The sequence below is a fragment of the Falco peregrinus genome, chromosome 2 (assembly GCF_023634155.1).
Source record: "Falco peregrinus isolate bFalPer1 chromosome 2, bFalPer1.pri, whole genome shotgun sequence".
Lineage (NCBI taxonomy): Eukaryota > Metazoa > Chordata > Aves > Falconiformes > Falconidae > Falco > Falco peregrinus.
The window spans coordinates 12,744,314-12,772,195 of record NC_073722.1 but is presented as its reverse complement, the minus strand read 5'-3'; the positions used below and the strand labels follow the sequence as shown (position 1 = coordinate 12,772,195).

The 27,882-nt window shown below is 40.9% G+C and overlaps 1 protein-coding gene and 1 long non-coding RNA gene across 6 annotated transcripts; one reads left to right on the top strand and one right to left on the bottom strand.

Moving 5' to 3' along the window:
* Nucleotides 1–14,751, bottom strand: ZNF330 (zinc finger protein 330). Of its 4 annotated transcripts, none has more exons than XM_055797418.1 (10): nucleotides 14,618–14,751; nucleotides 10,539–10,666; nucleotides 10,241–10,260; nucleotides 10,054–10,124; nucleotides 7,853–7,932; nucleotides 6,428–6,554; nucleotides 5,573–5,677; nucleotides 2,907–2,953; nucleotides 1,670–1,787; nucleotides 1–992 (listed from the first exon to the last, which is right to left on the bottom strand). In XM_055797418.1, the coding sequence occupies exons 2-10, from the start codon at nucleotides 10,656–10,658 to the stop codon at nucleotides 715–717; spliced, it is 966 nt and encodes a 321-aa protein (XP_055653393.1). In that variant the 5' UTR covers nucleotides 10,659–10,666; nucleotides 14,618–14,751; the 3' UTR covers nucleotides 1–714. The 4 variants fall into 4 exon arrangements, with proteins under 4 accessions (XP_055653393.1, XP_013153239.1, XP_027639899.1 ...); XM_013297785.3 differs by lacking the exon at nucleotides 14,618–14,751 and adding an exon at nucleotides 14,398–14,553; XM_027784098.2 differs by lacking the exon at nucleotides 14,618–14,751 and adding an exon at nucleotides 14,094–14,351.
* Nucleotides 14,692–26,436, top strand: LOC114011625 (uncharacterized). 2 transcript variants are annotated; one of them, XR_008746049.1, is made up of 3 exons: nucleotides 14,692–14,831; nucleotides 14,970–15,070; nucleotides 24,314–26,436. It is a non-coding gene; the product is annotated as an uncharacterized LOC114011625 (long non-coding RNA). The 2 variants fall into 2 exon arrangements; XR_008746050.1 differs by having other exon boundaries at nucleotides 14,752–14,871.
* Nucleotides 26,437–27,882: the final 1,446 nt, after the last annotated feature.

The window sequence follows — 27,882 nt, the reverse complement described above, 5'->3', positions numbered from 1 at the left end:
GAGGATGCACCAACATTTTTATTGCAATAAATTTTTTTATTATCCAGGGTGCACTTGTAATGACTGCATATAGCCTCACTGATTAATATCCAATACTAAAAATGCTGGAAAGGTAATGGTCAAGTACATAGAGAACGACATTGATCTGCCTTACCTATATAAACAAGTTATTTTAGTGTCAATTTACGCTTTGTATACAACCTGCTTTCCAATTATTCAAGGGAGATCAATATTTATGACAATTCATTAAAGAATGCAGTTGACTTTTACTGTGCAGACAACAAAAAAATGCAGTCACCAACACACCACTACATTAATTTTATGAAATCAGTTAACAAAATTATTGTAAAAAATAACTTATTTTCTAATGAGCAAATAGAAACAAGTTGTACAGCTCTCCCACATTCCTGTGTTGATAGGAGAAAATGGCATTGAACCATTATACTCAGTAATTCAAGAACAAAACCGCTTCACTGCTTAGCGGAATAAAAATATTTTTGTCTTCTTCCCCAGTCCCAAACTCAATATTGGTTTATACAAAAAAAAACAACAAACCCCAAACCTCACTTGGAGTTACTGCAGAAGTTCCATACTCTTTACTCTCTAACTCTGATACGGAAGTACCTGATAGAACTATCCTACTGGCATGTACATCATTCAAGTGAAGCACTGCTTGGCTCCTTCCAAGTTTTTTTAGTTGCCAGCATACTAAGCTTAATCTTCCGATTCCTCATAATGTGCATACCCACTAGCATAGGTCCTTCCTAAATTCAAATTGCTGAATACATCTGTGGTGTCAGTATCTGAATCCTTCCCTCCCTCATCAACATCATCTTCATCATCATCTTCTGCTTCATATTCATCATACTCATCCTCACGGTCACCTGCTTCTCCAGCTTTGCTGGAGGAGAGGCTCTTCCAGTAGGCATCATAACCAGAAGCTCCATCTGCATCTTCACCTCCAGTCTGTCGGCCAAATTTCAAAGAGCGTGCTGCAGGCAGACAAAAATCATTATGTTCCCGCTCCTCAACAGCAATTTGAGCTGAGCATCTGACATTTCTTTTCCATCCTTTTTCACTACTCAGCAAAGAGCATATAATGTTACACATCCTTCTTCTAAATCTGACATTTTCAGATTCAATTCTTGCTCTGACAGAACCTTTCTGCTACAAACAGCCTATCCCTCTGCAGCCAAGTTTGTATAAGCAATAACTGCTCCCAGAGCATGACTTGGGTTTTAGGATAAACCTTTGGTACTCTTAACCAAGAAAACCTGTAATTGGATGTGCTTTGCAGACAGAATATATATTGTGATTCATTCAAGACTGGTTGAGGTAGATTGTATGTATGTCATCAAATTGCACTTCGAACTTCATTAGCCAGCTTCTTGTAGATGAAATAATGACTTAGGTGGTGATTTTTTTGCAATTGTTCTGTAACTAAAATCTCAAACTAGACAACAGTTTTCACTGTATTGCAATCAATTAATGATTAAGAATAAGAGACCGCTTTATTCTAGAACTAAGAAACAAAGTTTTTCCCCAAAACACATGCAGCAAAGCTCTGCAAGTCAACTGAAAGTAAATGGACTTTACTTAAGTGTTCCTATGCAGAAAAGCAGTCGCCAATAGTATTTGCATTGTTTGTTAGCTAGAGAAGCAGGCTTACTTGACATGCTGAGATCCTTTGTCTGCTGAGTTTCATGGCCACATTTAGGGCAGGGAGGCTCTTTTCCTTTTTCCTGCTTGAAAACCTTACTTCGCACATGATCATCACAAAAACATGCCTGTGGGGTGAAAGAATAAAAAAGGCTAAATGTTTTAATCATAGAAGAATAGTCTCCAGCCAGAAGCAAGCAAAAAAATTGTCTAACAGCAGCAGGATTTTCTGGTTGGGATTAAAATTTAATGAGCTCTATCTGCAGTGGAACTGGAGTCTGTGCGCAGAGCAACGGCTCCTGTGTTGAAAGTAAGTTTCATGGCTTCCTGGGGAAAAGACTGGGTAAAAGCACTGATAAACAAGCACAGAAAGTAGCACATTCAGGAACAGGGTCATAGTGCTGCCCACAAGGAGCCTGGAAAATTTTGCTTTACATTGACAAGCTTAAACAAAATACAATCAGAGATGTATGCCAGAACATATCTATGCAGTGACCTCAAGGCAAGAATTAAGAGATTGAAATTTCACATATTGAGCACCAGGGTGCCAGTGAACATACCTGAAGAAAGGAAGAATTTGGAATATGAAATCAATGCTATGGGAGACTGCAGGGAAACATAAAGAATGTAAGAAGAGCAAGACCAGGCAAGAAACCAGCTCCTGCAGAAATCTGGGCAATGCTGATGATGAAGCAGGTGGAACTTTTTACACAAAATTACTTCCAAGTGTGTAAAACCAAAAGCCTGACATCAACAAATTAGCCTGTGCATCTGCAAAACTGGGTTAGCTGTGGAGATTATTTCTATTGGATCCAGGCTGCAGCAGTGTTTTCTGGTGAGATCATCACTTGACTGTTTTATAAAAAAAACCAAAAACTTTTAAAATTGTCTTGGTTCTACACTGGATCCACACATAGTCCAAAGCCAAGGGTTTGTTTTGCGTTTTTTTTCTGAAAAGGCCCAAACATTCTACAGAGCCAATTTAAACACAGAGGGCTGGACAAAGTGAAGATCACTTCACCTGGTGTAAGGATGCACAACACTGTCTTGTAGCAAGTGTGCAAGCACAGATAAAAGCCCTTTTGTCCCCCATAACGCTGCCTCCAGGCTTCAGAAACTAATACAAAAGTATGAATATTTTTTTTAATAATGTAGATGAAGGCATGACAAGGCTTGTTACCAGCCTTGGGGACTAAGGAGAACAAGTCTAAAAATCACAGCTACTTGCAACTGTTTTTACTCTTTACCTTACAACGCAGGCATGAATGCTGCCCAAGCCTGTTACAGGAAACACCTGTTGGAGAAAATCAGTAAGGAAAATTCAGTACTTGGAAACTGGAGATCTGTGATGATTTTAAAACCTTGTAAAAGTATGTAATAATGTAACTGAGGTGCTTATTTTTAATTCCTTGACACAACTGCACTTTGGCAACGCAAACCAGTCGTTTTACCACACAGTACCTTTTTACTACATTTTTTTTCCAAGTTTAAGTCTCATTGCAGTAATGTGATTTGACACTAAAAGTAAAAGTTCAAGAGCAGAAAAAGTTTAACTATTTCTTGAGTTTCCGTACTTTTAAACACAAGTTTCAGAACCGATTTGGTATTAAGTGATCATCTTGCTTTTCCTTTTCTCACAATGTCAAAAGAAGGAGTGCTAGTATTTTACAGTCACTTCAAACAACACCACAGCAGCCTTTAATACCTTTACCTCATTTATATGGGATTTGAGAACACTTAAAGCTTGCAAAATTCCAAAACTAGAACAGTTACTTTTTTCCGTAGCTTCTGTCACGTCCTCTGGAAATGTACTTTCTTACACACAACTTCAGATGAAAATCTAACTGTGTTAAAAAATTATAGCTGGCACATGAACAGCAACAAGAATCAGTGCTCAAAATCGAACTTGCCCTTAAGCTTCAAATTGGTTTCTTTACTCCCCGAGAGGGAGTATAGTAAAGGCAACCACACAGGAACTGGCAGCAACACAAAGCAGGTGAATAGTTACTCCTCAAGAAGCAGTAATTTTATCAGTCCCTGTGCAAGACCCATTCCCTTCCACCTTGCCTTACCCCTGTGAGAATAGTTTTTGAATCTGAAGTAATAAATATCCTGAGTTCTCCACATGAGCAGGACAGCCAGGGGATTTAGCACTCTGTTAGGTGTTTAAAGATGGAACTGGAAATGCTAATGCATATATATTCAAACACTTCTGGAGGATCCGCAATTTAAAAAACTTCTCTCAGAGAGTGATGGACAGTAACAGTACCTTTTCCACAACTAGAATGGGATTTAGACCACAACTGCATGACTACGTTTCAAGTTCATGTATCCTGTAGAAGTTCAGCTTTTATAATCTTGTTACCACACACTGATGAAAATCCTGCCTCTCTACCAAGACTGCACTGTGCCACAAAATGTTGAACACCGTGAAAACCCTCAAAAAAGCAATTTTCCTATTCAGGGTGTGACATCACATCTGTGAATTAAAAGCTTCCAACAATCACTGAAAAAACATTCTTGTGGAACAGCTGTTGCTGCTTCAACATTGCTATGCAGGATGATATTCTGGCAGAATATATCAAGAGAAGCTAATCAAGGCTTAGAAAATAGTTGGCTGGGCAAAAATGGATCTGAGATGAAAAACGATATAAAAGATTTCTAGATGCAGACTACAACACTGAAATCAACAAACATTCTGAATTGGAAGTAATCAATTAGGACAAGAGATAAGTCAGTTCTGAAGAAAACAGTCTTATACATGATAGAGCACCTTGAACTTCTATAATATGGATTGAAAAACGTTGCGATAATCAAAATACACACAGGTTTTGGAAAGGATAAACACTTGTTTCATGGGGATAAACCAAATAGCAGCTAATGGTGGGCAGAAAAGAAAGACTTCTACAGAAGATTAGTTATTTCAAACATTATGCATAGTCTTGGTTTGTTTGTGTTTTGTGGGGGTTTTTTGTGTGTGTTTTTTTTTTTTAACTTCCCCTGAAGTTTCCCTGTTTCAGCCTGAGATGAGTAGTGGACTAGAAAATTCGGGCATGACCATCATGTCCTCTTACAAACACCAGTTTCAGTTTTGTCCACGCAATTAATCAAAGTTCAAAAGGACAAAAAGTCTTCAGCTACACCTTCTTTACTCAGTAAAAGTGGACATGTATCAATACTGACACATTTGATACATTACTAACATATATGTCCACAGTCCAATGGTCAGTGAAGAAACTAACATTGAGTTCATGTTCTGGATGAACCCTAGTTTTGTTACTTCTTTCTGTGCTCACCCTGTCTCACTGAATCAGATGATGACTGCTTCCTGAGCCACAGCCTTCCTCAGGACTTGCTGCTTCTGCAAAACCAACAGCTGCTAAACCTTCACCAACATACAGGCCATCTGGGAAACACAGCAATCTGGGAAAGTTTAGCCAGACTAACACAGGTAGTATTATTTAGAGCAGCTGTTTTCCATGAGAAACAGGTATGTCGAAACAGTTCATCGGTGTGGTCAGAAGAGTGGAAGAGTGCTCCTTGCCTGCAGAGCTCTGTGGACTAAAAAAGCAGCATTAGCAGTTCCGGCAGTTTTGCTGCAGTCCTGCCCACTGCCAACCCTGCAACTTCAGAGACGGCTGGCTCCTGCAAAGGCAACTTCCCTTGGGAGGCCTGTAAAAGCCAGGCAGGGAAACAACTACCATGTACAATCTGGCATGGAGGGAAGGTCAGAAACAAAAGCTCTAATCTAGATAACTGGGTATCAAGAGCAAGCACGTAAGAAACAGGCCCTTTCCTCCAGTGGTGGTAAAAACTATTTGGAAAAGGTGATGGAGAGTATCCTGGAGCACAGAGGAAGCAACTGGAGAGTCTGCTTAGCTGTGGTGAAAGGGACTATGAATAACTAACTTACATTTAAATGTCTCTGCTTCCAGAACTTGGCAGCTGGCTTGATGTTCAAACTGATCATCTTCACAGAGGAAATCGTGGCAAAAAGAGCAGGCAAATATTCTGCCTCCTAAAAGATTTATCAAGGCAAAATAATCAGCAATAGGCATAAGCATCAAGTTCTGCTCTGCAAACAATTTAGGCAGTAGCTTTGACTGACGACTTTTTCCTTCTGTCACAAATGCTTCAACAAAGTCCTAAATCAGACACTGCCATCCATTATTACACTGAAAAATACCATGTATCTTACAATGTAAGGCAGCACAAACATAAAGCAAGTGTTACTTCTAGTTATTTTCTTCATTTTATTTTGACTATGGCATTAAGTATTTTTCTTAATTCAGATCACGTTCTCATCCAGCCTCCTTCCCTCCCACCGCCTCACCTCTGATGGGCACTTGAAATAAACACTTTAAAGGATTCCACAAATGGAGATCAGTATGGTTTGCTATGCAATTGGGAATCCAAATACCCATACTAGCATGCACAAGTGAAGAAGGAATGGCAGAAAATTGTGTGTTGACAATCTGATGCAGTGCTTAATTATGTGAAGGGCTCAGCTGCTAAGACAGTTAGTACTTTAGATTACATAACCCTCCATGAGTTGAGCAGTTATGTTCTTGAGCAGGTCATTTACATTCCCCGCTGCATAAGGCCTATTTTTAAAATGGGGAGAGTGTCTTGCTTTGAACAAACATACTGCAAAGACTGATAGTGAGTGAAGATTCAAAATGCTATGTTAAAAATATAGAGTAATTTAAGCAACATGAGTAGAAAAGTATCGGTTAGTTTTTCTTACTTTCAGGTGTAAGCAACCTACCGTGGTCCCAGACACTTCTTTCGCACTCAACACATTCTGCATCTGCAAGAGGGCAGATACACGCGTGTGTGCTGAGACACTTCCTCCCGTGACACACCCAAGCTTCACAGAAATCACAGATTGCACCCTGCAATTACAGAAAGGTATCATCTTGGGAATTCTGCAATATCTAGAGACAGACTCTTATTCCATAACCCTGAATGTATCCAAGTATCCATTCTCTCAGTGGGTTCATTCCAGCTGAGCAAGAGAGCATGAGCTGCATCTGTATTCCTATCAAGCTGCTCCACGGTTCATTTCGTTTGTTTGATATTCGTTTCTTCAGGATTAAATATCATGCAAAATAACTTGGTTTTCTCCTTTTCTGATTTTTACATTTCTTATCATAAATCTTATGCATGAAAATTGTGTCCTCCAGCTGAAACCTGAAATCCATAAATGACAGCAATGTTCTGGCAAAAATGCCATTTCAAAAAAGACCTGAAAAATGCCACTAGATTCTTACAGCTGAAATTACTCATTTGGATTTTAAACCAAGCTATATTAGAAAATAAGCTCTGCAGAGAGCAAAGATCAAATAACTCATTAGAAGTAAGTCAGACTAACCTTCATTGTGATTAAACTACAAGATCTACACATCAACTATCCCTTAATTGCAGCATTTAAGAAGCCTCCTCAGCCTGTATGTAACAAACTACCATGTGCATTACAAGCACACAAAACTAAGAAAACAATGGTGAATCCAAATTGATTGTTGATGAAAACATCACATCAGTGAGTACAGGAACTTCAGACTGGGAAGGCCGGTTGCGTTACTGAGAAAAGCTGACTGCCAGCTGGAGGCAGAAACAGGACAGAGTTTAGCCCATACAGCGTTCAGTCCAGAGGCTGTGACATGCCATGCTTTGCTTTCCAGAATGTAGAACTAACTTCTAAGAACAAAAGGCCAGAAGCTGTAACTATCTCTGCCAAAAGCCCAAATGTTTGTATATGCTTTTAAATAAAATTCCCCCCCTAATGCCATGGAACAGATTCCTCTCTGCAACACTGATGATCTTTGCAATACTGAGAAGAGAGTGACAGAATTCCACTGGTTTCTACAGAATGATCCTAGATTTTAATGAAGACTGGGAATTGGCTATGGGGCATGTAAGCTCCAGTGCTGTTAATGCACGTGCTTAGGGCCTGCCACCAACACGTATCTGTTAGCATCCAGGACGTGTGTCAGAGTTTGCAGTAGCTGAACCTAAAAATGCAAAATTTGGGTTTTCATATATGGGAAAAATCAGATTGGAATGGTAAGATGAGAAAAAAACCTTGGCACAGTACATGCTACCGTTCCATAGATCTGTTTTATCTTTTTTGAGCAAGATTTGCATAATATAGTCTCATAGGGCAAAAGAGCTTGTGATTTTGTATACATACCACCATTGCTAGTCCCGTACTGTACACACCAGCATGTTTTATAACACAGTCCGAAGACTTCATCATGCATTTGGTTTTTCCTGTTTAAAAAAAAAAAAAAGAAAAAAAGGCAAGCAACCAGAAGAAAACTATGTAAAAATCAAAAACACTTAGAACGAATGTTCATGTAAGAGCAGTACTTCAGCCAAACGTCTGCGCTTAATTGTAAATCTAGGTAAAAATAATGCAAAGGAATGTCTGCAACCTGCAACCCACCCTCACATCTCCCTTAGATCAAATTAATTATCCGTTTTCAGCCAAAATCTCTTGCCCCAGTACTGAGATAATGAGGCAGTGCGTTGTCTTGCTTTATGTTTTGAGGCATTGGCAAGAATTTCAAATGTCAAAACAAACCAAAAGCCAAAATTAAGGTGAAAGTCAAGCAATGACATCTTAATAAAGCTGCCTTTAAAATTGCTGCTACTTCTGTCCCGCTATAAAAGTAGCATGTGCTGTGTGCAGGGCTGAGGCCCTCTGAAAAAAAACCATGTGCATCTGATCATTTACTTACTTAGATACATGGCGGGGGGGTGGTGCTGGTGGGTTTTTTTTTCTTTTTTGAAGAGATATTACCTCCTAGACAAAATAATTCCCTTTAAATGCAGGGGTTGTGTGGGAGAAAAGGCCGCAGTCTGCACTTAAAAATCAAGCAGTTAGGGTGACAAGTTTCTCCTACTCCTTGCCTCTGACATATCAGAAAGATCCACGCTCTGTATGCAGTTATACAAGCAAAGAAAATCTTGTAGTTAGTCCGGGCTACTGCAGTGGAGTTTTATCACTGATTTAAGCTACCCTGCCACAGACCCCTTCAGTAAGTGTTATTGCCTGCCTAGAGAAACCAGCAAAAGGGTGCTCCCTGCAAACCCATTCAAGAGCTGACAAAAACCAAACAACACTCTGAAAATGTCATTAAATCCCAGTATGCAGCATCAGCAGAGTTTTGTATTAAATCACACCTCAGATACTAAATGGCATTCGGGAGGTGGTGGGGGTATTGCTGGGCCTGAACGTTGCAGTACAGCTACCTTGCTCCCATTCCTCAGCAACTTCTCTAAGAAAGATGCTGTTGGTTTACAGGAGCTGTCCCCAATATTTGACTAAGCACCAAACAGCTCTAATGGTCTTTGTCTTGGAAAACCCTGGAACTCAATATTAATTTTGTGGCTGTTGTTAGGATCCCTTTTCCTCCAGAAACATACTGCAGCTTAAGATAAATTCAACACACAGGAGTCAACTTCAGATGTATAATATACTGCAAGATAGACAGTATGTTTTTAGTGCTTCACTGCATGACAGAGGGAAGACTTAGGAAGGATGACACACTGCCATTGCACACTAACAGCCTGGCTTCCAGAAATGCTCAGCATCTGCAGGTCCCAACAAAGGCACTCGAAGCTGCAGATGTCAGCAGCTCTCAGAGTCAAACTACAAAACAGCCAAACTGCTTAATGACAAATCAAAAATCTGCAAGGGTGTGTTGAAACAGTAAACCAACAAAATTCACCTTAAAGTATGAAATTACTATCAACATCCCTTGCAAGCAAGCAGCTGTTTTGTTTTTGTTTTTTTTAAAAGCGGGGGGGTGTGTGCATTTTAGCCTGATTCAGAGCCGAGTTTTGTCACTAGGAGTCCTTTTCTTCTGATTTCAAAGCATCAGCCCTCTAGCACATATAAGTAACATGAGCAGCATATTACATTACAAAACTATGTAAGTTGAATAATGTACTGTTGCTTTAATTGATATTAAACTGATCAGAAATTATATCACCCCTAAATTTACTGGCACCTTGCTGGCAGTCAAAGCATTTTTAACTTTGCTCTTGTTACATTTTTATGAAACAATACTCTACGTGGTCACTCTAGGGTAATGGTCAGTCAAGATGTTCTCAATCCTAAAAGGCAGTGAGGCAAATTCTTCTGAGGATCAATTACTGAAGACAAACCAATGACCCTAACTTGCAAACCTCTGGGTGTCAGAGGCATACCCATGAGTGCATGATCGAGCAAGATCAGTTCTCAAGGAGGACATTCACAGCAGATTTAAAAGAACCTGCTCCACAATTCACAAAGGTACTTTAAGACAAAGGTACTCTAACTGCTGAGAGTTTAACGCTACAAATGGGACTGAAGATACCATGGTTTTGTTCATTATTTCTACTTACCACATTGTGCGCAAATAGGTAATTTTTGAACAGAGTTACAGAAGTAGCAAAAAGCTCTGTTCTTCTGTCGTCTAGGCACATGGAGGGGAGAAAAAAAAGCAAGCAAGCATTAAAAAAAAGAGACCTGTAAAACGTTTGAAACCAATTAATACTAAACTACTGGTTTTAGAAGGGGAAAAATACTTACCTTTGGCACTTATCACATTCCTAAAGAAAAGAAATAAAACATTGGTAACTATTTTTATTCTAACTACACTACATAAAATTTACAGACCCCACCAGGGACTCTGATTTAAGTTCTGATTAAGAATCTGAGTTTTTATTCAAGTGTTATACCTCTGATGCAAAATGAAACCTTAAATATAAAGGAAGGATGGCAGGAAGATTGACATTCTAGTGGTGTTAAATACAATCAATATATTATCACTGGGTTTACATAATATAAAATCACATATTGTAATATATAATACTTTAGGTTATTTTACCATTGAAGCATTGCAAGGGTGTTTGGCTAAATCTATGTTGGCTCTTGAAGCCCTTATCTGCTTTTCACGTTCACGACGGTTCTCAGCTTTCTTACGAGCACCAGTCTTCTTTTTAGGCATTTTTCACTCTGTGGGAAGGTAAAAAACAGGTATGTAACAAATGTACACAAAACGACGTACGTAAATACGTGGATACACGTGACACATGCAGCACTAAAACTGGATCTCGGAGTTCCCATGTTAACTGTGCTTCATCTCCATTCGTTTTCTCTTCTGAAAGTTTCTTTTGACACGTAGATTAAGGGGCCAGTCCCTTAGGAAGAGTTATGTGATAAATCACTAAGAATACTGTGATCTGGAAAGGACTTTGCTGTCTTACACTTTGCACATAACTGTCTTTGAAGTATTTTGTCTTAAAAAAAACAATCTTGCCATGTTTTATAGGCTGGTTTGCGATGGGCCTCTGGTTTTAGTTTGCCTTGCCTCTTTAATAAGGACAATGTTCAGCTCATTTTCACTTCTCTCTCTTCTCATGCTCGGTACCTACTTCAATCAGTTAAAAAGCATTCTTCAGGTAAGCAAATTGTTGTGTACTGCAAAACTGCAGATTTCACTTTTCATGAAGGCTTAGAAAACAAAATTGCATACAGATTTAAGAGCTATGACAAAAGGATGTTTGTACTGCTTATCATTCTGGCACATGAGCAATAATGAAGAGATAAGCATGCACTGCTTTAAGATGCCACTGTTTCCCAAAAAGGGTTCACAGTGATTTAATTCTATCTGTTCAACGTATGTGTCTACTTTAACATTCTAACATGGAATGCAATACAGTGGTGAGACCATCAGGCAATCAATCAGACCACTGTTCTCTTGTCATATCCACAGTACTCACATATGCTTAGTTTACTCTGTGTTTATAATAAATTAGGCAAGTATTATCCTGACTTCATGAAATGGACAACTAAGATTAAAGGTGTGGTCTGATGTCAGAATTTCTCCCGTTAACATGGGCACTCAAGATAGAGGCCCTTCCTTACGCTCCATCTTTATCATCCCCTCGTTTCTGCTGATGTAACTGTTGTTGGTGTCACATTCTAAACTAGATACAGGTTAAAGAACTCAAACCCAAACCAACAAGCACCCGCAAGGCCCAGATTAGCACAATCTGATGGGGGAAGACAGTGAAAGGGGCATCAGGGGTATTTGCTTAGCAAGCATGGGAATAAGAAAGCAGCTAAGGAAGAGGCAAGGACCTCTCTACTGACAAAAAAGTTGCCTTATTAAACATAGTTCTAAAAAAACCACTCCCAAGTCTATGGCCTAGGTGGACATACTTTTTGTGCTGTCACTACCAAATCACATTTCCTTGCAGACAAGATGGCTTAAGTTTTGGAAGTGTTTAGCTCTTATCTTGGTACCTCACCACTGTGCTTCTCTTTTGAAAATCTGGCCTCTCTAGCGAGTTGCCCTGGCATATATTGCACTGTACAACTAACCCGCACTTCCTCTAGCTACAGGTACACCTAACAATGCTCCTTGCTCTGCCTCCGATTTCTAAAACTGCAGAAATGTATTTGCAAACAATTGATAAGTGAGACTCCAGTGTAATCTTAAAATCTCCATCTGCACTTAGGGAATGAAGTACCAGCTTTTCCCAGCCTCATCCCTAACTTCAAGCAGACATGTATGCTGGTATCTGTAAGGGAGAGCTGAAGCATCAACAAGCAGCAAATTGTAGCAGCTTAAACTTGGAAGAAAAATTAGTATCTTCATTCAAAAAGTCTTATAAAATAAATCCAACAATCCTAACTTTCCTGAACAAAGAAATATATTGTTCTGACCAAATGCTAAAATTTGGTTTTGATAGCATACATAAATCAGTTTTCTCACCCTGCAGCACTTTGCACTGTGTTTAAATTGTATTAGTGTCATATTTTGTAGTCAAAATCGTATTGCTGAGCTGCCTGCTGGCAGTTGTTATTATTCTAGAGCGTGACGGTTCTGACACTGGGAGTCCAATGTGAGGACTCATATTGGACTTGCACACTAATTTTCAAACTGCTCGAATGCTGATTTTTACAACAGAATCTAATGGTTAGTATTTATACCTTGACTTCTACACATTACCTCGTAATTGAAACCACCAAAATGACAAACCATTTTCATGAAAAATGGTCTCAGTGATACTGAGGACACACTATGAGAATTCTTTAAGATGATAGTTTTTAGAAAGTTGCATTAAACTAAACAACAACAAAACTGCAATGTCAGGTCCTTTTAATAAAGCCATCAAGTCAAACCACGCTTTCAAACACCATCCCATAAATAAAAACATCCTATAGATGAGTATGCTATCACTCTTTCCCTCTGAGCTTCCACTTAAGATGTTTGTTGTCTTCGCCCCGAGTTCTAAATTTTTAGGGAATTTACCATCTTCTGATTTTCTGACTGGAGCTTCATAATGTTACGATGCCAGAAATCATGACAGTAAAAACTTTGTTTACCTACAACTCCTTTCAAATCACAGTATTGCACCTTTTAAAAGCACTAATCAGTATCTAAAATGCCGCTACATTATGTTCTACCTCTACTTTTGGCCACGCTTCTGTCATCTGAGGCTGATGGATGACCCAAAACTGTTATTTAGGCACGATAACACCTTTACGAAATGCTCAGACAGGAAAGCCCCAGTGGAATCCGTCTGCAGTCCAGCTCCCCTGCAGGGTGCAGCAGCCAGACTCTCCAATTTAACGGCTGATGCTGTGGCACAGAAAGCTCAGAGTTCAGATATCGGCAGGCTGTGTATGAGGTGAACAGCAGTTCAAAGGAAAAGCCCCAAAATGTACTGTGTGAGTACTGGGTCCCCACCACTGTGTGTTTCACTCTGTAAAAGCTTCACCTACTGCTCTTCACGTGCCTCCTCTATTTGGTAAGGTGAAGGTAAGGGCAAAGACAGCAGTTCCCACCACAACTCCAAAGCCTGCTTGTGTATTTTAACTGATGGTTTGTGCTATGTAAAACACATAAAGTCTGGCATCTAAATTCTCTTTTGCTCATACCATGCCTGTGCCGTTTCTTCCCCCACCTTAAAGATTGTCCTTGATGAGGTCCCAAAGATGCACACTAAGTTTGCAGCAGACAGGAAAGCAGATTGCATCAGCAGATTTCTGGATTTTCTGTGCTGAGCGCGACATTCCCATGCGTCATATTATCTTGTCTTATGTGACACGCTAACCACCTTGCTGTCACAAATATAATGAACAGCTGTAACAAGCTATACATCTGGGGGGCTGGGTAACTGTTGCGTTACTCTTGTCATGCCATGCATGTACTAACAGCTAAAAGAGGCCTTCCATATTTCAAGACTTGTTGTATTTGAGCATAAAATAGCTTCTACCTTATGCATAAGCATCAAAAGAGGAATCACAGTGAATTCACTGGGTCACATCTGATTCTATGGAGAATTCAACAAAATCTGCTTTTCCACTTTGCAAGCGTTACGCAAGACATCAATATTTGGAAAAATCTCTATTAGCAGTATTTCATCCTTACGTCCTTCCAGTCCACAATTCCTCCTAATGATGAAATCATTTCCAAGGCGCTGTGACTTCAACGCCGTTCTCCACCTCTGCGGAGCTGCCCTGAGGGCGGCTGCGCTCCGTAGGGCCCGGGCGCGCAGCGGCCGCCTCAGGCCCGGCTCTGACCGGCCCCCCGCAGCCCTCCCGTCCCCGCCGGTAAAGGTCGCCAGGCCGCCGCGCTCGCACGGCCCGATTTATGGCTGTCAGGTGAAAGGCCACCAGCAGACGACAGCTTTTTCGGAGAACACGCGCGCTGCGGCCCCTCGCTGCGTTGTTACCTTACTCTTAGCACTTTCACCCAGGCCCCCAAACTGTCGCAACGCGTTTCCAACGCGGATCGCCGCGCTCCGTATTTCTCGGCCCGTATCTCCGGGGGTGGGCAGCGACCGTTCCGCTAGCTCGGACCGAGGAAGGCGCGGCCGCCCCCTCAGCGCCCCCCCGCCGCCGCTGCCGCCCCCTCAGCGCCCCCCCGCCGCCGCGGCCGCCCCCCGCGCCCACCTGGCTCCAGCGGCCCCGCGGAAGCCGGAAGCGGCGCGCGCGGTGCGGAGCCCGGCCGGCCCCGCGCGGCGAGGCGGGAAGGTTCCGAGGGCGGCCGCGGGGGCCGCGCCGCCGCCTCAGGGCCCTGTCACGGGCGAGCGGCCGGCCTTCCCCTCGCGGAGGCGGGCAGCCGCGGGGCGAGGGGCCGGCCTCGCAGCACGGCCCGGCGTGCTGGGTAGGGGAGGCTGGAGGGGCGAAACGGGAAGGAAGGCGAGGTGGGCGCTGAGGGAGCCGGGGGGGCCGGGGTCTCTCTGACGGCGGGCAGGGGGCAGTACGAGTGCCAGGATAGCAAGTCTGTACTTTCTCCTCACAGAATTGCGGTGTCTGCGGGTTGGAGCTCGAGTGGTTGGCAACCAGGAAAGGGCACGATTTCCACACTGCAGGGAAAGATTTGGAAGGAGACCGTAAAAAATGGTAAATATATGGTTACCAAAGGCAGCGTTCTTATAGCAGGAGTAGTTGGCACCTGCGTCTTGTGTACTACTGAGCACTTGGTGTTACAACGCACGCTGCATTTGGTGCACTTGCATCTTGGATTAAAAAAACCCAAACAACCCAAAAGTGTTATCTCCACATGGATGTCTGTGTTCTGAAGAGAAACAGGAAAAAAACCCTCTTTTGGTCTTGTTTTGAGGGTCCTAATTAACGGGGTTTTTCTTCTCGCTTAAAAGATGCTGTTGGTTTCACTGTGGTTGAGAAATCTTTGAGCAAAGTTTTAATATGCTTTTTGTATGGATGTTAATGGTGGTTCTATCCTCAAATTTTGTTTACTTTTGTGGCAATTGCCCCACAACTTCCACTCATCAGAGACCGAATTTAGGGCATAGTGCTTGCAACAATTAGTTGTGATTGTAACTGGTTAGGGTCAGCACCTGAAAAGTTACCTCTGAAATACTTCATCAGTGGCTTCATCAGTTTACAAAATAAAGTGTTGTTTAATCTTAATGGTAGAAATACAACACAGCTTAAAAAGGGAAATAATACCTGTACCATAAAAAACCACCCCAAACTGTACACATCTGTGTCCTACCTGAGGTTATGCAAGTCATACTTTGTCACAGATCACTGTGCCTTTCAGGAGAATTCAGTCTGCTGCTCAGCAATTTCTGCTCATTTCCCACTCAGCCACCCTAGAGGTCTGTAACCCAGTGATGCTTGCTTGAGTTCTGTAAGAGCTGTGAGCTCTGAAGCTTGGTTTGGTTGGCAGGCATGAAAGATACTAGATGAGGTGTGAAAGGGTATGAAGTATGCGCTGAAGGTGAAGACAGATGTGGAGACTTGCTGCCCCCTTTTCTTTGTGTGAATGGTGAGCCCTTAATTCCTCTTCATAAATAGTATACGCACAAATAAAAATGTAAGGATGTCTGATTCATTTTAATATCAAATGTTCTTCCTACAAGCATATTTATTGCTCTTGTGCATATTGCTTACAAAACCCTTTGTTGAAAACATTAGATGATGTATTGTATAGATATTTAAATGAAGATGAGTGCAAGGACCATGGAGCAGTTACATTCTAGTGTATTTCATAGTCTTTTGCCTTGGAAGGTTTGATACATATTCCGTATAAGTAAGTCCTAGGGCACTGTTTTATTCTTTGTGTGCTTTGATCATCCTTTCACTCAGGTGGGGTGGTTGTATTGCTTCACATTGTACTGGGTCATGGAATTCTTACTGAAAGCTTGTTGCTAGTTATGGAATGTGATTTTGGCTTAATGAGAGAGGCAGGTATTCACTGGCCACCGCTATCTTGCCAGGAACGCTCTTAACTTTTATGGGGCCAGGGTTGTACCTCACATAACAAATCGTTTGCTTGTCATGCTTCACCTTCAAGATGTAATCTTCACATCAGGTTAGTGGGACACACAGAAATCAGCGTTATTGTTTAAGGCAAAAATTCATGATGATGCCTTAACAGGACATTTCTCCTTTGTAATAAAGCACGTGGAGAAGTAGTTTTTAACTATTGTCAGTAGCCATGGCTCCATGTGTAACTAAGAACCTAAGCAGAAAATATGATCTTTTGTGAGACCTTAGAGCTTTCTGTGTCATTCTCACTTTAATTAATTAATTAATTAATTAATAATATTCTTTTATTCTGGTTGTGACCATTGTAGTCTGTCTAGTCATGAGTGCAAGAACACAATGAGAATAAACAATATAGCATTGGGAAAAGTACACAATGGGAATAAATGATACAGCATTGGAAAAAATACAAACAGGAAGTTTTATTCTATTTTAGAGTAATTATCCTAGTCATCTAATCTACTTTCATGAATGAATGAATGAATGAATGGAGCTATTAAAGGAAGAACTTATATGTATCCACAGATGTGGCAATTGTCCTCTCATTTGAACGGGTGTTTTTGCATAAACAGACACATGAGTGAAAAAGGGGGGGAAATCTAGAAAAATCCCAAGGAGACTGGTGGATGCTAATTTTTTTTATCTTGGTCTCACTTACATGGCTTTTAAGCAGTTGTTTTATTTTATCCTGTGAAACTCTTACTGCCTCGATTATGTTCCAGAAACCACCCTCTAGATGGCAGGAGTTAGTCATTCACTCATGAACGGTAAAATACCTTGTTTTCAGAACGGGTAAAGTGGCCTAGGGCTGTAATACAAGTGAATAAAAAAAGAAAAATTAGATGAAAATAGCCAATTTGGAGCTATTAGCAATGCTGGACTACTCTCTGGGGACCTAGTGCAGACTATTGTTTCAAAGGTATATGCAGAATGTAGTGAGAGTTACCCCCATTTTTAAAGGTGTTTTCAGTGATCTTTGTAATAGAAACCATGGACAGTGTGTGTGTCTCTGAACTGTCATAATTCTATATTACCTTACAGAGAATCAGAACTGTCATGTTTTTGCTTAATGGCCACTGTCTGTCTAGCCGAGGAAACAGGACAGGACTCTTTGAGGGCCTCCTACATTGCCTGACAAAGGTGCTTGTCTATTCAGGAGCTTGCATGACAGCACAAATATTGGTGACTGTCTTAACCCTAAGCTGTGCAACCTGCAGAGTAAAAGTTGTACAGTAGAGAGAACTGGCGGTGTATATCACTCTTGTAAACTAAATGATGGAATGACAGCACAGCCATCCTTGTTGGTATTTACATGTTCAAAGTATACCCTTGCAGCATGCATTGTTTTTCACTCCCGTTTTCCTCTGCTACACTGCTCTACATCTCCTAAAGTTAGTTTCACCTATGCAAAGGGCCACAGGATGCTAATAAATCAGAATCCCTCCAAAATAAATTGCTGTCCAGGTTGCAGAATAGTGAAATTTTGTGCAATCTCTTTACCCCTCACTCCATTTTTTGTTCATGTTTTGGAGTCTTGGCAGGGCAGAACAGTAGCACTATGGATTACATATTGACTGCTGGTCAAATACACGTTTTTAAGGCAGTAAATTCACAAGCATTTTAAATGGGAATAATTCAGTGAAAAAAAGTGTTGGGAACAGTTGTCTGAAGGAAGGTGGGAGTTGCTTTTTGTAGTGACAAAGCTGAGTAGTACCATAGCAGTACGGTGTACCAGCTCATGTGGTCACTAAGCATCTTCTGAGTTGTGCTGCTCACTCCTTTGTCTGCTCATCTCATGGAAATTCTTCCTTTCCAGTGAGGGCATGTTTTGGGGATGGACACTTATTTATTCCTTAAACTACTCAATAACAAAGGATTCATGCGTCTCACTTCTACTACTGAAAATTATTGAGATCAGAAAGGAAAATCAGGAAATTAGGTGTGCACGGTCTCTATCAGAATGGTAATATTCTGGGAGAGATAGGACTTTCATATGCAGTGACACTGGACTGTGCTGGATGACAATGACACATTTTTATTGTCTTTTGCTGTAATATCTCGGTCCATTTAAAGATACAATGAAATGTGTGAACTATCAACTTGAAATAAATGATGGCCTGAGTTGCTGTAATTTACTTTTAATTTAATACACTGCAAATTTTTTTTCTCTAAATAATAGGCTGGTTCTGATCTAATTAAGCCCTTGTTACCTACCTACCTACCTATTATCGTAATTATCTTCGTTACTGTAATGTCTCCTTGCAGCATTCAATGTTTGTCTCCCTGGGGGATGCATTGTAAAATGGGTGCAGCATATACCTTTCTAACTGACCTTTGAAACAGCATACATCAAATTTAATTTGTTTTTCAATCCTGGCCTTGCAACAACTGACCTTAAAAGTCATGTCAATATTTGTTTGATGTAAGATAATTTTGTCTACAGACATTTATCCTTGCTGATTTAGCTACATAAAGAAAAGAGAAACAAAGAAAAGAACTTGAGGCAAAAAATCTTTACTGATGTCTACTGAATTGGCATGTTCAAATATAATATTTTTAAACAGGCCTTCCTGAATTAGGTGTTGGAAAGATTTTGTGTGTGTGTGTGTTTTCTTTTCCCCTGCTATTGTAACTGATGCTTACAATCATTAATCTTACCCCTGGAAAATTATTCCCCAAGAAATTTCTAAATGCTTATTTTGTCTGGTCACTGTTAGTGAAATGTATCAAAGGGGAGGAAAATAAGAGATAAAAGGAAAAAAGAGAATTTGCTGTTAAGTGATTAGAGTTCTGATTCAGGGAGCCCACTCAGTTGTTAACTTCTTTATTAAAATCTATTAATCTTTCCTATGATATTCAAGTTGTATATTTTCACATTTCTTCCATGACTTCAATAACAAACTGAATAGCATTTTATCTTGGTAGTTTGTCAGGGCTTTTTTGTTTTGTTTTTTAAGATGAAAGACATGCAGTAAAGCCAATGCTGGAATTTCTCTGGCATATTTAATGTGGTATCATAAGTTAATTATCGTATGTTAATTAAGATTGCTGAGGTGAGAGGATAGTGCAAGACTAATCAGTTACTCATTTTCTAACAAAAAGGGTAAGCAATAAATATTTGTGATGGAAAAATAACTTGTTGGCCAGTAGCAAGTTATTAGTATTGGCTTTCCATTATGAGATTGTAATGTTGTAGATTATCTTGTTCCCTCTGACCTCATCAAAAGTCTGGCACATGGTGATAAATTTGCTGCATATGTGACACTGGGAGGCTTTGTGTGTAAAGAAGAGGGAGGTACCCGACAGAAATAAGCAGGAGCACCTGTGTGACAGAAATGGAAAAAATTAAAAAAAAAAAAATCAAGGTCAGACAGTGGATGACTGATGACGAGAATTTCTCTCTCAGTGCTGGAGGCTTGTCAGGTGTAAGTGACAGAGGAGAGTGAGAAATGTGAATGCTTTAATTGGTCACAGGATACGAGATAAATTCACCTCACTTCAACTGTGTAATAATGATCTTGTGGGTCTGAGCTTGCTGTCTGGCCTCTCCCTCTAATCAACAGGGAGAGATGGGCACCTGAAGGAGGTCAACCATCTCTCAGGAGAGGCTGATCACTTTTTTTCTGACATAAAGCTAGGTGCCGTGAAACCTACCCAGGGTGCCTACCATCTGTCTGTGCCAAAGAAAGTAAAGTTCTAAGGGTATACTGAAGATGGTGTTTCCAGTAGGACTAGGGAAGAGAGCGCGGTATCAAAAATGTCTCACAAGACATTATCTGGAATAGTTGGTACAGTTACCTGTATCTAAAATCTAAGATCTAAAAATGGGGCTGCACAGCTGTAGCCATACCACATGGGTTACGCTGGAGCATGCTAAAGCAGAGGAAGGAAAAAGAGGGGCTGAAGTTCCTGTAGACTTCCCACAAGTCCCCCTGTAGTATGGACCAGTTAATACTGTTAATTCATTGTTCAAGTAAAGAATTCATACAGCCAGGTAGAAGGAAATGTTGCCAGGATGATCAGGAAACAGAAGCCTGTTACATAGGAGGAGGTTAAAAAGATGTGCTGTATCTGGCAAAATGAAAGGTCAGAATGGGGTAGGGGGGGTTTCCATCAGTGTGCCAAGTAAGGGGAGGTGAGCAAAAAGCCTGTTCTAGCACAAGAGCAAAGGGATATGAAACTTTATAGTCTGGGGCCACACAGCGCGAGAGAGATAACAGCAGCAGGAGAGTGTCAAGGTTCAGGGGCTATAGTTGTGTGATGTATGAAGAGAGCTGAGGTTGTTTAATCTGGAGAAGGGAAGACTGTGAAGATCTAATTGCTGTATTCAAGGACCTAGAGGGAATTTATAGAGAGACAGAGCCAGACTCTTCTCAAGGGTACACAGTTAAAGCATGAGAGGCAATGGTCACAAGCTGCAGCAAGGGGAATTATGACTGGTATATGGAAAAAAATTGTTCAGAGAGAGAGTGGTTAAGTAATGGAAGAGCTGTGCTGGAGCCTCATACATTGATGTCAAGAAACTCTCTTGTAATTTAGAATGGAAATTATTTTAATAACACAATGAATTAAATTGAAAGGGACCTCTGGAGGTCACCTAGCCAAGTTTCCTGCTGAAAATTTCCACATCAAATGGGGTTGGCTAGGGCCTTGTCTAGCTGAATCTTAAATGTTGCCAAGGTTGGAGATTGCGCAACTGCTCCAGGCAACCTTTTCCCAGGCTTAACAACTGTCCCTGCAAAGATCTTGAATAGGAGGATGCTGTTGACTTCGAAGGCAGTTGGATGATGGCCTAGATGAGGCAGAGTATTTGCCGTCTTTTTCTGAAATATCTGTGCTAACAAATTTAGCGTTTCAGCTGTTCTGTGTTTTTCCTCAGTTATCGAGCTATGTGACATGTTCCTCTTTTGTGTCACTTCTTATCTGGATAGCAATTTTTCTCCTTTAATTATGGCTTTTCCTTGTTCAGTAGAATCTGGTTGTAGAAATCTTATGCAAATACAAACTGAATGGTTTTCCTGTCTAATTATAGCTCCATTTAGATGAGAGTAATATCAGTGGTACTGAGCACTGGCTGAATTAAATACTGAATTTATTCAGCTAATGAAAGCTGAAGGACAGATTTGTTTGCTTTACAGCATACAACATGGGTGGTTTAGCTGTTGGTTCAGAGGACTGAGAGAGAATTTTTGCATTGACAGTTCAATTTCCCTGATACTGCAGAGAGCTCTCCCTTACCATCTCTTTCACAAACTTAACAAGCTCCCATCTTACTTGCCCTCACCATGTTTTTGAAAAGCATTGTGGGTAAAGAACAGAATTACACCCTGTGTTTATAATAGCATCATGCAGCAATTCACCACATATGGAGCTTCATGTTGTAGATTATGTAATACCTGTATTATAAATAAGGTGTTTAAAAGCAGGTAATCGAGTGTCAAATCATATGCTTATGGCACTATGAATATTAAGACTTGGAACCATTTCTAGGCATGGACATCAGTCTCAGTATTCTGATTGATTTAGAAAACCCATTTGGTTATGTTCCACTGCTGTTAGTTGATATTCTGACAATAGTTTCTATTCATTCTCATTTGTATTTTATTTGTTAGATTTCATTTATTGCATCTCAAGTACCTGTACCTTTAGAGTTATTGAAGTGTCACTATAAATAGTCAGGTGCTCACGATGTTCACTAAACTCCTTATTTATATTTATTGTGGGGTAATGAATCTGCAGTCCTACTCAGAGCTAGAGCTTATAAACAGTTGATGTATTTTGAAATACATTTTCTATTTATAATAAGTGTTCTAAGTGTGGCAGTGTTAAAAAGCAGAGCAAAAGCCTTTTTGATGGACTGTAAGGGGGAATTCAAGAGTTTTTCAATTTTTTTATTGTTTTTATGTATTATTTAAAACACTGGTGAAAAACTACAACACTGATGTACTTAAGGTAAAACTCCAAAAGGAGGACAAGAAAAAAGTAAGCAGTTTCTGAAAACAGCACCCTGGACCAGCATCTGGTTTCTTTGCTAATTTTTACTAGGTTAGTTAGTTCTTTTTGACAAGATGGATTTCTCTCAAACTCATTGTAGATGTGCAGTCTCCCCATTGAGTGCATGTCTGATGGGTCACTGGAAGTATCATCAAGGTGTTTGGGGAGTTGTTTATTTATTATATTTCTTGCTGCTGTCATGTCGCTGGACAGTCTGCTGCCAGGATGTGGCTGTGTATTTTATATGAAGTTAAATATTTGTCTGCAAATATAAAAAGGCTATGAATTTGCTATTTGCATAACGCTGAGTCAAGTTAGATAGCAATAATTTACAAAAAAATAATTTACAAAAAATAATTACAAAGGTAAAAAGGCTATGAATTTGCTATTTGCATAATGATGAGTGAAGTTAGATAGCAATAATTTTTGGTCACTGCCACCTTCTCTTGGTCTGACCCACTCTGAGCTTGAAGACCTTCTAGGCATCCTACAAAAGCTAGTTGTGTAACAGATCTGGGCTGGAAGATGGATGGGATGCCCCTGGCAGCCAGTATGTTTCCAGAGCATTTCCATTTGTATTGTTACCCAGCTGAAATAAAATGTTACTTCCATTTGTTTTTTTGAAGTGGCTGCTTGGTGGAGTTTATTTGCATAGTGGTATTTTTGCCACTGGACAGTTCATTTTAAATCTAATTTGTTTCAGAGAGCTCAGACCTTTTAAATGAGCACACTTTTTTCCAACGTTAAATCCAGCTAAAACAGCCTAGAATGAATTGGAGCACTGGCCTAGAAAGGAAAAGCTTCACAGCCCATTACCGATCCCCTGAGCCATCTCATCCCCTTGACTGGCATGTAATGTTTGTTTAATGTAAAATTTCCATATAAAACAAAACAAAATAAAACCCAAAAAGCAGAACAGCAGCTCTTTGGCATTAAGATATTAAAATGTGAAGGTAGTGAAAATAAGATTTCCTTTCATAAGTGCATTAGCAACCTTAGGGGAACCCTCAGCAGGGAAATGCCACAGTGGTGAGAAAAGGCTCAACTTGGAGGGGGAGGTGGATGAGTGTGTTTGACGGTGTGGGCTGGAGTCACTGGGGAGCTTTGGTTTTAGCTTCAAGGGAGAGGAGGATCTTGTGGGAGCTTGTGAGGATTTCTAAAATAAGTGCTCTGGGCCAGTCTGTCACTGTGCATGTTACCAAGTATGTCTGGGCAGGAGTGTGCTGCTGTGTGAGTTGCTGAGGATTGCTATGCATAAGCAAGCACGTCATTTTGTGAGTCACTGAGGATTTCTATGCATGAGTGACTGTTTCTGTGCTCGGATATGAATAAATAACATCCAGAGCCTCCAGTCATTCTAAAAGGTTTAATCAAGGCTATCAAATAGCTTGCTGAATTTATTCTTGAGGTTTCAGGGACTAAAGTAAATTCAGCACCCCAGCAGTTTCTCCCAGGTATTTTAAAGTTCCCAGGAAGATCAAAGACAGACCCTTAATTAAGATTCTTAAAAATGTAAAACCAAAATGGCATCACTTGTGTGAAAGGCAGAAGTGATGTGTTCAGAGTCCCGTGCACATATCCCCTATTGTGGGATGCTCTCAAGTTCCACGAGTGTCTCCAGCAGTCCTGGGTGGATCTGTCTAGCTTTGTACCGTATCGGGCATTGACTGTAACGTTCATCCATTGGTGGGTTGGGGTTTGGAGGTACTTGGCAATGAGGACAGTATGTGTAAAATGTGAGTGACAGCCTGCAGATACTTGCTGAAGGTGCTGGGAGAATGCAAGGGAGAGAATTTCAGAGCTCACTTGCTGAGCATATGTTAACATTATGCTTTATCTGGTTGGGTTTTCACACAGGCCTACTGAGTGGTGTTTTCAGCGAGACACTGGCCCAGTCTGCCCCTGCGTCCCACTGCCCCTGCTGTCATCCTGGCCTTGTCTTACCTCTGCCTCGCGCTGGGACTCGAGGGCACCTTTGTGTCACAGCCTCCCCTGCTTGCCAGTCTGTCATTTCATCTTAATCTCTTGGATGCCATCACTCCCACCCCCCGTGGTGTGGCACAAATGAAGTTAAATGAGGCAAGTAGGCTGTTCCATAGATGAATATAAGGACATGCCAGGAATTAATACAATACCAAGAATTAAGACACTTGAAGGCTACCCACAGAGGTCAAGTTCGGAAGAAATGAATGGCTGAAAGGTTTATACAGTAGTCTTTGAACACAAGTGATCGTGGTATGTGCAGAATCAGCAGAGCACCCAGCAGAGCTGCAGCACTTGCAGGCTGTGGGCTGGCCTGAGCACAGCAGCCAGCTGGGCTGTCCCCCAGTGCAGTGGGGTGTGCTGCATCCTTTCCATCCTTTCCCATGGAGGGCTTTCACAGTGGGAAGCTCTGAAGTCACCCTCTGCTCCCAGGGCAACCAGGTACTTCTGCACTACGCTTGCAGCAGGTTGAGCTCTGGGTAAATGGACCTCTGCTATGAACTTCTCAGAGCTTTTCTAAAAGGCTATTTTTTTCACTACAGGTGTCACAAAGTTGGTGAGTGAGTCTGAGTTTGACCCCGAGAAAGCAAGATGCAGGTTTTGAAGCTGTACTTGTTAGAGAATGGTGTCATTTTTTTCATTTCCTAATTGGGTAGGCACAAGCGTAAGGTGTCTCAGTGAATATTTGTGCCTTGCATCTCTTAAAAGAGCACTAGGAGGGTGTGCTGAAACAGAGCTAAAGAAATGATATATTATTGATTCTGAAGAACCCAATCTGCCATTGTTTCAGACTTCCTTGGATTCGGCTTCAACAGTTGCTCTTCAGTGTGGTGCTGATCTCATCCAACCAAATGTTTGGGTAGCTGGCAGATGGCATTGTTTGTATCTGAGGTAAAGCTGATGTAAAGTTTGGAGTGATTTTCTTATTGCTAATACTTTATCCTTGCCATTCAGCAATTTACACTAGAGGCTTAGAGAGAACTCCATGTGACACAGCCCATCTAAGAACAGAGCTGGAACTGAGATGCTAAAATAAAAGCAGTTATTGAAAGCTAGTCAAATAACATCTGCAGAGAATTTTCTGCCCTATCTCTGCTGTGCAGCTACATCTCTTGTGGAGCAGTTGCAGCTAATAAATACGGTGCAGGAATACTACAGACGTCCTTGTTTTCCAAGGATACAGAGATAAATGCAGATAAACATGAAATACAATTATCCAGCTTGGAAATGGGTTGCCACGCAATTCTTATTGCCTTTCCTTTGGAGAATTTTACAGAAACAGACCTTCTACTTGCATCCTCTGATAGAAGATAGCACCTCCCATAGCCTAATACACATTAGCAGCCCTCAGAAGCTTTTGTTCATTATTGACAGAAAGAGAATGTCCTTGCTGCCTACTGAATCGCTGACTGACAGGGCTGCGAGGTTTTCCCTAGCTGAGGCTTTTTGGCAGTTGACTGATGAGCAAAACCTCTCGGCCAGCCCTGAGCGATTCCAGGGGTGCCCCTGCTGTGACTGGCAGCTGCGGGGTTCTGCTTTTACAGGGCAGGCGACAGAGGCCTCCTGGCTGGGCAGCAGCTGGAGCCTGTGGTGGCTGTGCCATGCCTGTTGGCTCACATCCTGGTTTCTGTCCTGAGCTTGTGGGACTTGGCAGTTATCTTGGTTTCTGTTTCTGGCCATGGGTCCTTGGCAGTATAACCTCGCTCCAGCCCTTGGTCCTAACAAGTGGGCAAGATTGGTTGCACAGCCTGAGGCTGGCACTTCAATCTGCTCTCAGCCCACATAGTTACAGGGTTGTAGTGGTAAATCCCTGGTTGATTGTTGGTCTGCACATCTAATCCTTTGTGTTTTCAGCTGCTAGCGGTGTTTGCCTTTCCTGTTGCAATTTTTCATGCCTTTCATGCTGATTTCAGAGATGATTCCTACAAACTGGAGAAAAAGTAAAATTGCAGTTCTTATGCAAGACATTCAATTTAATGAATATCTTCTATTGATTATTCTTTTTCCCTTTGAAATAATAACTCATTCAACAAAACTCAGCAAAGTAAAACTGGAATAGGGAGGGAGAGAAGGAAGTCCCCAGAATATGCTGGGTGTTTGCATGCTTCCATAAGCTGTGTGACAAAAAAAGGCAAGATATGCAGTCCGCTGTCATCTCAAGCTGGGAAATGTGCAAAGATCCCAGCTGTGGAAAAGTCATCACACAGAAAGGAAGAAAGCAGGAGACTTCTTTTCCCTTTGTTTTGAAACACACTGAATTAAATCTTTGGCACTAACAGATGGGAATTCAGACTCCTCCATTTAAAATAGCTTCGTGAAGTCATATTTTTCTGAGTAACGCGTAGCTGATGTAGCAGGCGCACCGGAAAGCAGAAGCAACAGCCTAAAACCATGCTATGTGGTAGCAAGCTAGAGTACAGCATGGCTGCATGTGGCATGTCTGCAATGGCCAAGTCCTGCAACAGAAGCATAATGTAAGGCAGGAGAAGAAACACAAATTCTTAAACTGGCACTATCTAAATCAGGGTGTGGTGTAGTCTCTATAGCACCCCTTTCTCTTGTCACTTGGGATTCATTGCCACCTTCCCTGGTGTAGTTATGCCTGTAAAACTTGATAGTGCAGGGAGAGCTTGTGTGGCTTTAAGACGTAAATCCCACTATACTTTTTGGCTCCTTATCTAGCCATCTGCAGGGAATCAGCAGACAGAACAGATAAACTGATAGAAGATGCGACAAAGAATTACTAGATATAGCTACCGGAAAAGCATTTACTTTGAGTAGGAGATATTTGGGGTAAAATGGGGGAATGAAGCCATAAGCAGAGAAATTGTGGGTGGGTGTCCCTTGAACACAGAAGGAATCAAGGTTTTGCATAGGATTTGCGAATACAAAGGAGTGAAAACTCTGTTACCAATTTTTTCCTTATTTCATGAAATGTGCAGGGGATATTGAACTTTGAAATACCTAAAAGGGCCTGGATTCACTGCGATTGCAGAGCCGTGTTGGATTCATCTGTCGGGCTATAAAATAAATGATATAGCAGAGTAATGAAAGTTAGCATTCTTTCGTAATATTTGGGCATTAATAGAATGTCTGTGCATATGCATAATATGATTTAGCAGATAATGTGCATTTGATGGAAGGTGGAAGATATGAAATCTGACATTAAAGCTAATATTTGATCTTTGCCTGTGTAAAGTATGTTGCAGATTTCATGGGAAATACATAGAGATGTAAAACAGCTGGAGTTGGTTTTGTTACACTACAGGAAGTAGCTGTAATAAGAAAATTTTAGACAGCATACTTTTCTATCGCCTTTCTCTTGATGTAACATAAAAATGTATTTTTTCAGGACTAGTAATCTAGTTAGAGTATTCAGAGTAGTTGAACATTAGACTATGATTCATATAGTGTAAAAAAATAACCAATTCTCTACATGCAGA

What these genes read in the sequence shown, in the direction of transcription:
- ZNF330 (XM_055797418.1), bottom strand. Translation starts at nt 10,658, where the DNA reads ATGCCTAAAAAGAAGACTGGTGCTCGTAAGAAAGCTGAGAACCGTCGT. An exon ending in ACCCTTGCAATGCTTCAATG is followed by an intron (nt 10,261 to 10,538) that starts GTAAAATAACCT and finishes TCTTTTCTTTAG; the next exon opens with GAATGTGATAAGTGCCAAAG. An exon ending in ATTCATGCCTGCGTTGTAAG is followed by an intron (nt 1,788 to 2,906) that starts GTAAAGAGTAAA and finishes TTCACCCCACAG; the next exon opens with GCATGTTTTTGTGATGATCA.